This window comes from Varanus komodoensis, unplaced genomic scaffold (assembly GCF_004798865.1).
Source record: "Varanus komodoensis strain SLA01 unplaced genomic scaffold, ASM479886v1 scaffold57, whole genome shotgun sequence".
NCBI lineage: Eukaryota > Metazoa > Chordata > Lepidosauria > Squamata > Varanidae > Varanus > Varanus komodoensis.
This window is the reverse complement of record NW_025336182.1, coordinates 1,563,060-1,573,924: the sequence shown is the minus strand read 5'-3', so window position 1 is coordinate 1,573,924 and position 10,865 is coordinate 1,563,060. Positions and strand designations below refer to the sequence as shown.

General features: G+C 60.5%; 1 protein-coding gene across 1 annotated transcript; it reads right to left on the bottom strand.

The window, feature by feature from the left end:
• Positions 1-1,593: 1,593 nt before the first annotated feature.
• Positions 1,594-6,346, bottom strand: LOC123032960 (lens fiber membrane intrinsic protein-like). The gene is made up of 4 exons (XM_044449216.1): positions 6,172-6,346; positions 3,184-3,327; positions 1,903-2,037; positions 1,594-1,661 (listed from the first exon to the last, which is right to left on the bottom strand). Exons 1-4 carry the CDS (start codon positions 6,344-6,346, stop codon positions 1,594-1,596), a joined length of 522 nt encoding a protein of 173 aa, XP_044305151.1.
• Positions 6,347-10,865: the final 4,519 nt, after the last annotated feature.

Genomic DNA, 10,865 nt, shown 5'->3' with positions numbered 1-10,865 from the left:
ATCGGCTCCGATGAGCAAGAGAAGTAAAACCTGCCGCGAGCATGCAGTATGCCACCCAAAGTCCGTGGAAATGGCGGCAGCGGCGTGCGACAGGGGACCCCGGAGTGCGCATCTGCGTCTGCCGCCCTGGGGGCAGGCAGGGCGGCCGGGCCCGGCCTCGCCAGGCTGTGCCGCGGAAGCTGCCGAACCTCCCTGGAGGGGGGAGCCGCCGGAAAGGGGTGCGCCCCAAGTCTCCCCGGAGGGGTTCCCAGCAGTGTCTGTCGGGCCAGTCAAGGAGGCCGGGTGGTGATGCTCGCTTGGCCCAGCCCACCTGGGTTGGCCCGATGCTCTTTCTGGCTGCGAGAGGGCATTACTTTCGGGGCACCACACGTGGGGCAGACTGGGGGCGCAAGGGCTCCATTTCCTGCCGTTTTCACGGACGGCCCCTGTGGAGCCAGAACAAAGTCCAGTCCGAGTTTGCAGGGATGCCGAGTGTAGCATGCGCTCCATGCTCACTTCTGGGACTGGTGAGCGGCGGCCCCTGAATTCAGTGAGCGCTGCTTGGGATAAAGGGGTCATCCTGGACCACGAGGGGAGTCCCAGTCGGAAGCGTTCTGTGACGAGGTTTCGCGCTGGGAGCTGCCGTCCTCCCACAGAGACAAAAACAACCCGGATCAGGGGACATTTTACCTGGACAGACCAAGGCACTGAAAGACCCCAGGCCTCACCGGACAAAGCAAAAGAGAAAGAAGCCAAAGAAAAAAGCACACACCTGCAGGTGCTAATTTACACATGCTCTACGTTTTCTGTGTGTATATGCACATAAAAGAATCAATTAAACTCTGGTTTGTGAAGAGAGACGCCCGGGCAGTGGAGCAGACGTTTCATCTTGGGAAGAAAGACTCGGGCAGAAAGAGGCAAAGGGCAGAGGCAGGGAAGCCCACGTGGCCGCAAGCCGTGGTTTCCAGGGGGATTGGAGACAGGACAGACCCTGGGGGGGGGGGCTGTTTCAGCAGGTGCCCGTGGATGGCCCAGGGCATTCCACGGATTGCCGTGCTGGGGGGCTGCCCTCCAACGCCGCCTCTGAATTCGTTGGTGGCAGTGGGGCGGGGTGAGGCTGGGCTGCCAAAAGAGAGCAGGGAACATCGTGGATACATTGCGGGGGGGGGGGGGAGCCGGTTGCTGCAGAAGTGGGGGGGTGCCACTTGCTCGTGGTGCCCTGAAGCCCCAGGAGCCAAAGCTGGCGGGGCCTCCGCAAAGGGCAGCCCTGCCACGCGTTCCGGGGGCAGCGGGCTCTCGGCCCCGCCACTGGCCCGGAGGCGCCGAGGGTCCCGGGGGCGCTGCGCTGCTGCGCGAGCAGAGGGCAGAGACCGGCCTGGGGTGGGGCGCCCTCGGCTACCTGCTCCCGGGCGCAGCGCACAGGGCGCAGGAGGCGCTGCTACGCCTGCCGCTGGGAGGGCGGCTGGCTTGGGAGGGGGGCAGCGGGCACGGCAGGAGGCCGAGGCCCCTCTCTGCGCCAGCTTGCGGACCCTCCGAGGAGCCGGGGGGCGGGAGGGGACCGGGCGGCCCGGGTCGAGAGGGGGAGGCCGAGGCGCCTGGCGTGCGTGGAGCCGGTCAGCCGTTCGCCACATCGGATCCATCCGGGGCAGAATTCCTGGGCAGGGCGCAGATGTGGAAGACGCCTGCGGAGAGAAGGAAAGCGCTCGTAAGGGGGGTGGGGCGGGGGGGGGGGGCAGGGGGGGTTGGGCCACGTGCGGAGCTTCGGTGGCCCCTGTGCTGTGGGCGGAAAGGGCGCAAGGTGCAGGATTGAGAGAGGGGTAGGACGGGGGGGCCCGGGGGGTGCGCCTGGGAGCCCTCCCCTGGGAAGCGGAAGGCCGGCTGCAGAAGGAGGGCCTCACTCGCCCAGACTGGGACTGAGGGTACCTGCTGAGACGGTGAGGACGACTGCAATCCAGCCCAGGATGTAGGACCAGGAGAAGCGCCACTCGGGGTACCGCTTTCCGTAGAAGTTCACCGCCACTCCTGTGTACACGGCGACGCCCAGCAGGGCAAAGAGGCCTGGGGCAGATGGGGAAGGTTAGTGGAGACCGTCCCGGGCTCTTTACTTACACGCCAGCCCCACTGAGTGGAGAGTGGGGTCCTTGAGGGGCCCAGGCATCCCGGAGGAAGAGGCCCTGGCAGGGCACCGCTTGGAGAGCCGTCCCTGGTTCACCCCCAGGGGCTGCAGCCGCTGCCCACTGAGAGGCGCCCCCACCCAGTGCCACATCACACCCCCTTGACGCTCGCAGGGTTTACGCGGCTTGCCTGGGCACCAGACTCGCGTCCGGGGTTGTCCCCTGGATTGCCAAGGGACGCCCCTGCGGCCGAGACACGTGTCTGCGCCACACTGCGAGCCCACACGGCACGCTGGCCCGGGTTGCGGAGCTGCCTTGAGCACGAGGAGCATTAAAGCGGGCTCAGCGGACGGCAGTGAGCCACCAGCGGGAAGGCGGGACGGCTCCGGGTCCGGAGCACCGGCCAGTTTTAGCTAGACGTGCAGCAGGTCTGCCTTAAGATGCCTCGTATTTCGCAGCTCCTGGTGCTGATATGTCGGTGCCTATTTTTGCCATGGCACATGGAAAGAGCAATGCTGTGCTTGTTTACTCAAAAGTTAGTCCCACTCTGTTGAGTGGGTCTTCTCTGTAGTCACTGCATTTGAAGACTGCAGCCCTGGTTAAGGTATCGGCTACTAGCGCAGGGCAAAGACAAAGGAAATGACAAATGCGGCGAGTGAGGCAGCCCGTGTGAGTCGGACTTTGTGATCTTCACAGCTGGGCAACTGCAGCTTAGAGTGCTCCTTCTGAGCCAACCTGCTGCCAGGGGTTCAAAGTACTGAATTTTCTTCTTTCAAACTGCCCTGCAAGCTGCAGCTCATCCGCCCTTGGAAATACATATTTGGATTTTGCACCCGAAATGCACACAAGATGCATATTGCAGAAAATGTATTATATTAGGAAAATGATTTGCAAAAGTGCACATAAAGTGAAATTGCACATTTTAGGGGGAAAGTGCTCATTTTTCTGTGGAAATTTCATGCAAATGTTATCTTTTAAAATCCCAATCTTTTGGACGAAGACTGGAGACATTCGCAAAGCTGAAGGCTGGGGAAGTGAGAACCTGAGAGGAACCGGGACCTCACTGGCTGCCCTGCCCCACTGCTTGTACCTGCAATCAAGAGCGTGATCCCCGCAGAGCGAACCCGGGCGGCGCGGGTGCTGCTTCCGGCATAGGCAGTGAGTCCCAGGGCGATGCCAGCCAAGGAGGAGAGGATGGAGAGGAGCATGAAGGCCCGGGTGGCATCCCAGAAGGCTGCGTGGGAATACGAAGCTGTCAGCAGGGGGCCCTGGCCACCCGCGCTGGGTCCGAGGGGGTCCCAGGCTGGACACACGCTCTCGGCTTTGGGCTCAGCCTCAGGGCTTGCGCTTCCTCCTCCTCATAAGATCCAAGGCAGGAAGACCATCGGGAGCGAAGGGCCAGAAGTAGCCCGTGGTCTGCTTGGCCTGGGGGCTTCGGCGTGAGTTCTGCCCCCACCTGCGTGTCAAGGCTAACCTCTCACTGCAGAAGGTAGCAGACTCTGCTCGTTTTGAAGTGAGCTGTTACCATTAGCGTTTTCCAAACCTGCTCTCTGCCCTCTGGCCGGAGCTGCCTTGCGCCCGCACAAGCACAAATGCAACGTCTCCCTCACAGGCACCGCGGAGGGTCCAGCCCAGGGGTCCTCACGCTTCTGCAATGGGGCCAGTTGAAAGGTGCCAGCGGGGGGGCGTGGGCTGGCAAGGCGGTGCCGGGGGGGGGGGGAGGCTGTGGCCGCATGCGCAGGGCGCGCACGCGGCAAGGCAAGGCAGTGGCGGGTGCACGTGCCGGGGCAGCGGCTTGCTCGCGCGGAGACCCTTTTCTCAGAGCACGTCCAGAGCAGTTTCTGCACGAGCAAGCTGCTGCCTTGCACATGCCGGAGGCCAACGGCTCTGAGGCCGATGGGCATGGTGGGCCGGATCCGGCCCGTGGGCCGTAGTTGAAGGACCCGTGGTCCAGTCCAAATAACCTTTGGAAAGAACCTGGAATGTTGACAGCTGGCCCCACTGAAGGCCGTGGCTTGTGCTTTCCCATTTTTGAGCGCCAAGCGTCTTGGGAAAGCGTGCAAACCAAGAAAAGCATCAAAGCGTCGTCCCTCCCCATCAACCCCCTACAGACGCGCTCATTGCAGAGGGGGTGATCTCGTCTCCCCCCACCCGCATTTCTGTGAGCAAAGATTATTGGCCACTTTTGATTCTCTTTGTTACGAGAAGCCCAGGTCCGAAATAACGTTCTCAGCCCGTGCCTCTGAAGGGTGCCAGCAGCGCTTCAGCAGGACCCCCTCCCCACAAGACACCGCCCAGGTGCGGCGTTCCGTTTCAGACCTGGAAGAGAGCACGTGCCACTGGAAAGTTATAATAATTGCACACACGAACATATGCCCACATTTAGATGTGTCTTCTTTAAAAGCAGTGACTGACCTGGGCGCTTTGAAGGGGCTGCCATTACCTGCCAACTGGGGCCTGTGAGAAGCAATCGCTGGAGGAAGCGAGCGAGAGCCGGAGCGCGCAGAGGGCCGTGTTGTGGGCGAAGGGCCGCTGGGGGACGGAGCCAGTGGCGCGGCTCCGGCTTGGGCATCGGGGGTGGCTGGCCCCGGCGTGGCGGGCCGGGCGAAGGGGAGCCAGCCCCTGCCAAGAGGCTCGCCCGCCACCTCCCCTGCCCACAGTGGGTCGGCTGCCAGCGTCTGGTCGGCGGACCAGGCCACCATGGCGAGACTATGGGGCTGGTCCTGGAAGAAAGCCACCCTGTGGGAAATGGCCCGAGTCCGCGTGACACGACCCACCGTGGGTTGGGGTGGGGGACAGTCCCCGTCACTCGCTTGCTCGAAAATGATCCTGGCTTACAAGCGAGTGGCTGCAGAGCAAACCATGAAAGGCAGCTAGAAAATGTGGCCCGTTTTATAGGAGGAGTGGAATTCATTCAGTGCTATTTTGGAAACAAGAACTATTTTCTGTTCAATTAACAGAAGTTAAAGGTTACATGTGGAGCCTGGGGGTGAGAATAACGGGGTGGGCTAAAGCGCTGCGGTTCCTGCCCCCTGGGCCCTCCTGCAGCAGCCTAGTCAAGCTCCCTCCCTCATGCACCAGGTGCCTCCTCAGCCCCTATGAGGCTCCACCCACCATGCCAGAGGCTCCACCTCTGCTCTGCCAGGCACCACCCCCAGCTGTCAGGCCACGCCCCCTGCCTCGTAGGGGCTGGGAGCCAGGAGAATGGGCAGCTCCCCCCTCAGGTGCCGAAAGTCCCAAAGAAGATGAAGCAGATGAAAGATGGAAGCAACCTTTGCTCAGAACCCTTTTCCCTGAGTTATGGCATTTCTTAGATGGCTTGTCATTTCGCCCGTGGCCTCATTCCACTTTGTAAAACCTCAAAGAGCAAACACGTCCCTTTAAGAGGGAAGGCGATTGCTTCTGAAGCCTTGGGGTCTGGTTCCAGAGTGGGAAACCAGGCCCCTTGTGACACACTCCCCCAGTTCCCTCCCCATTCCTCTCTTTTGGGGAGTTGTTGGGTGCCTTCTAAAAACTTGGCTTGCGCACATGAACCTGTGTCAGAGTGTGAGCTCTCGGCTGAGGCAGCCGGATCCCTGCGTGCCGCTGGACAGGCTGGGCAGAGAGCAGAAGGCACGCGGGGCCAGCCGCCCATCTCGCCAGCACCCCAGAGCCGCCTGCCTGCTCGAAAGCGAACGTTGCTGGGCTGCAGCTGGCCCAGGCCCATGCCGGGCCCGGCGCCCAGAGAGCTGCACTCGCCTCCCTGCACAAGGCCCTTTCCCTCTCCTCTGCCAGGGGCGGGGGTCCTTCCCTGACCCTTTAAGAAAGAAGCTCTGTGTTTCTCCTTCAGTTTGAGAGTGCAGGTTATCGGCTTTTCCTCGCCACCACTCACTCCTACTGCATTGCACTTCTATCCTGCCTTTCTTCCTCTTGCAAGGAACCCGAGCTGACCAGGCAGGTCCATTTCATTAACAGCCCCATGCTTTATATATGCTGAGATGCGCTGAGGGCGTCTGGCTCGGGGGCTTGTGAGGAGCCAGCAATGCAGTGAAGATGCTCTCGCCCGGCGGAGGACGCAGGGCCGGTCCCCACCGCTTACCGAGGGTGATGGTGTGCGGGTGGCATTTGCTTCCCACGCAGAAGCGCCAGAGCCCCTGGCTGCTCAGGGCCCCCGAGTGGCGGTACTGCATCCAGAAGTCCGTCGCGGTGGAGACGACGATGAGCACGAGGCCGGAGACAGCGCACAGCAGGCCCCCTCCCATCAGGCTGAGCATCCCGGACACCTCGCTGGCCTGGGGCTCGGGTGGCGGTCCCTCCTCCTGCAGAAGGACCAGAGGGGGAGGATAGGCCTGGGGGTGGGAGGCAGAGGCGTGGAGAGAGGGGCAGCAGGGTTACCGCCAGGACTGAACACTGCCGGAGCAACACGACTGAATCCCCAAAGGTGTGCCAAGGAAAGAAACCGAACACATTTCCACCCTTTCCGCTTTCCCTACCTACCTACATCCAGTTTCAGATTTGGGGTCAGAGAGTCCAGCGCAGGGGTCACTACCCTTATTGGGTCACACTGGAAATTTGGGTGCAACGTCACAGGCAGTCCGAAAACTGGCTGCCCCAAGGCCCACCGGTCACCCAAAACTCCATTTCCTGACAGCAAACGGGTGAGCCCCAGAGAAAAGTTAGTTTCCCAAGGACCCAAGTCCAGGCCAGGGTGGGCTGCGCTCCGAAGCACAGCACCCCCGCCTGATCTCTGAGCAGGGCGACCCCTCACGTCAGCCTTTCCGTTGAGGAATTTGTGTAATTTAAAAAGAACCCTCAGAAATATAGCCAAAGCCAGGAAGTCCCCAGAAGAAGGTCTGCCGACTCTGTGAATTCCCAGGAGAGCTGACCGGGCGTTGCACACAAGGATAAGGATGAGAAACTCTCCACTATTCTTAGCAAAACGGGTTTTTCGGGAAACCAGGACCATAATTGCATCTCCCATCTCCCGTGCTTGAAATCGGAGTGAACACAGGGTTGGACCCTGCGGGAGCTGCCTTGATTTTTCTTCGCCCCAATAGGAAAGAACCCAAGAAACTCCCGGCAGCGCTGCGTGGAGGAGGGGCGGGGCAGCAGGTGTCCGCAGCATCCCCGAAGAGCCACGGCGGCCCCACGTGGCAGGGGGCCTCTTCCCCAGTCCCGGTAATAGTTCCACTACAAAAGCACAGCACGGGCGGAAGACCCACACAAGCCCTGCACGAACCAGACACTACTCACCCTCTGGGCACGCCTGTGCGGAGGCAGGTGCCGGGCAGCCGACCTGCAGCGGCAAAAGCCATGTGGGGGGGATGCCAAACCGAACTCGCCAGTGGGTTCTTCTGGAGGAGCGACCAGGCGTGAAAGGGCTGCCTGCGGACCGACGGCCCCCAGCCTGCCCGTCACACGACGCGGGCCACTCGCTGCTCGCTTGTGGCATTGCTCCCTTGCCGGGACGTTCTCCAGTAAGAAAACCAATGGGAGAAGTGGTGGGGACCCGTGGGAGGAAGACCGCTTCATCTGGACATGCTGTGAAGCTTGGTGGATGTGGCAGGGTGGTGGTACCTTAAAAGCCCCTCACCCCCGAAGCCCGCACGGACAGCTCCCCGGTCTGGAAAGAGCCACGCTTCCATCTGCACGTGCTCCACGCTCTGGGAGGACGCGCCGTTCAAACGGGCGACGCTTTCTCCAGCTGTCCCATGCGCCGCTGTCCATGCAGCGGCTGTTGTGGCACCCTCTTCAAAGCAGAGGGGGTGGAGGGGCTGGGAGGGAGCGGGACCCCCGCATTTCTGACAGAGCCCCCCTTGGGAAGCCCAGTCCAGGCACCCGGCCGGAGAACCGTTAGCTCTGGGCAGCTGGCTCGCTCCTCGCTCTCACAGCCAGAACTGCCTTCGGCACATGGCGAAAACCGCCCCTTTCCTCCGCTCGCGCGGTAACAAAAGCAGGGCCGAAGCTCCGGTGCCCCGAGCCCCGCTTCTTCGGAGCAGCCCTCGTAGCTTACCTTCAGTGCGCACACCTTGGATCAACCATGATCTGAGAAAGAAATCCTGCTCACCAGCCCAGAAGCACTGGGCTTTCAAACTGTTGTCTCTCCGCGAGCTGTTTTTTATCTCCCATGGAGGCAAATCAAGAGCAGAGGGCTGAGAGGATGGGGCTTTATAGAGCCGCTCCCTGGGCCACATTGTCTGGGAGAGGACAAGGCCGACAATAGCGTGGAATCCTCTCGCACCCGCTGGTTGCCGTGCATCGCACGTTCCCTCGTTTTTGCTGATGCAGGATGGGGCTGGGGGGGGGGCTCCTCTTGTGTTAGGAATAAGGGAAACTGGCATGTCCTCTGACAGTTGCCTCCCCGTCCCTGTGACCCCACAGGGATCGCTGCTGCTGTGTTTGGGGCAGCGTTGCCCCGGTTTGACGGCCAATTTGCTCTGCTCGCCTTCCCCACTCCCTGGATTAAAATGAGAAGGCGTGCTGTGCTCGTAAACCTGCATCTCAGAGTGAAAGGGCTCATACAACCACAGGAACAGCAGTGGGTGTGCAACCCGCCCCAGGTACCTACCCACGGCTGTTGCAGGGGTTCAGGAACCTGCAACAGCTCTGGCCCACGGCCACGCCGAATATTTATTGCGAGAGTCCCTTGACCAGCGCAGCAAAGAAGGGTTTAGCTGAGGCCAGCAGCCAGGTGTGGCCATGTCGGCTTCCCCCCGGCGCCTGCAAAGGCTGGAGGGGAGCAGGCAAGGAGGCCTGGCTTGCTGCAGCACTCCCAGGTGGACACCTCAGGCGCTGAACCTGAACCGGAAGAGGTGGGGCAGGAGGCTTTGCTGAACTTCAAGGCCAGCAGACCTTGAGGTGAGTCTGGCGGCTCTGGAGAACCAGGCCGCCTCCGCTTCATGGGGGTGGGGGAGACACTGCATACCAAAGGGGGTCAGAGAGGGAGGGCTGCAACTTAGGCAGCCAGAGCAAACGAGCAGGCTGCTAAGTGCTATCCAGCATGCTTGCGATCCGGCCCATGAGCTGTACGAAACGTCCCTGAGGGTGGTGCCTGCTCTGTTTGGTGCAGGATTCAGATTCAGCACACTTCTTGCTGGCCTGCTTTGGCATAAGAAAAGACCTTGCCTAGAATCTCTCCTCTTGATCTGCTGGGAAGGAAAAAGGAGAGGCTGGTGGAGAGAGACCTGCTCACAAGAAGGGTCGGCTTGTGAGCAGTTCTGCCCTCCTGGCATCGCCAGGAGCCCAGGGGAAGCCACTGGGTGCTGCCACACACAGCCTCTCCGAGTCCCATGCAGGGCCTGGGCAAGCAATGCACAGCGGGAGAAGCAGGCGCTTAGTCTTGCTGTGTTGTGAGGAAGAAATGCCTAGTGGTTGGATCCAGTGGCAGTACAGGTGGGGATGAGTCATTCTGCTTGCCCTCCTCAGCTGAGCAGAGGGAGTGAGCCACTGGCATGGGCTCCCAAAGCCAGTGCCATGTGGTTTGTCCCCTCCCACCACCTGCCACATGCGCCTTTTCCTGCCCAGAGAGGAGCTATGTGGCAGCCCTTCCCTTCTTGCCCAGCAGTCCAGGCTATGCTGTCGGCCACAGCGCCCCTGCTCCCCTCAGTGTTCCACACTCGAGCAGTGTCCTGGGATGCTGCACAAGGACCAGGCAGGGAGGAAACAGAGAAGCAGAGCGAGTCAGAAGGGGCCTCCTGGGCTGTCTAGTCTGACCTCCGGCTCCAGCTGGCTCTGCTCACGACATGCCCACCATGTGCACGTCCAGCCTGTCCTTGATCACCCTCACCGATGGGGCCTCAACCACCTCTCATGGGAGCCCATTCCACACCCTCGGGGTCCTGACTGTCAGGAAGTGCTTCCTGGCATCCAAATGGAACCTGGGTTCCCTGAGCTTTGCTCCGTTGGAGCGCATCCTGCCTTCCTCTGCAGGGGAGAACAGGTCTCTGCCCACCTCCATGTGACATCCCCTCACACACCTGTATGTCGCCAACAGATCCCCTCTGAGTCTCCTCTTCTCCAGGCTGAAGAGACCCAGTTCCCTCAGTCTCGCCTCATACGGCCTCCCCTGCAAACCGGCCACCAACCTTGTGGCCCTGCGCTGCACTGACTCCAACCTGGCTATATCCTTCCTGTAATGAGGGGCCCAAAACTAAGCACAATTCTCTAGTTACGGGTGCACCAGTATTGTATAGAGTTAGCCTTACGTCCATTGTAGGAAAAACAATGGAAAGGCTCATAATAGAGAGAGATCTAGTGATGCTAGATAGGGAAGGGAGGCTGACAGTCACACAACACGGCTTCCACAAAAACAGGTCCTGCCAGACAAACCTTGTGGAATTCTATGACAAGGTTTCGCAATGGCTAGATGGAGGGGATGCAGTGGATGTGGTTTCCCTGGATTTCAGCAAGCAAGTGCCCCATGATATCCTGGTGGAGAAACTGAGGAGTTTTGGGATACACCAAAGCACTGTCCGGTGGATTAGGGCATGGTTGACTGACCGAAAGCAGAGGGTAACCTTTAGTGGGGAATCATCGGGATGGCGGCCAGTGACAAGCGGGGTCCCCCAGGGCTCTGTCCTGGGACTAATCTTGTTTAATCTTTTCATCAATGACATGGAAGAAGGGGTGAACAGTCTGCTGATCAAATTCACAGATGATACTAAAACTGGAGCAGTGGCCACAACTGAGGAGCAGGTACTCCAGATCCAAAAGGATCTGGACAGACTATGGAAGTGGGCAGGAGACAACAGGATGGCGTTCAGTGTGGATAAGTGCAAGACCTTGCACTTATCC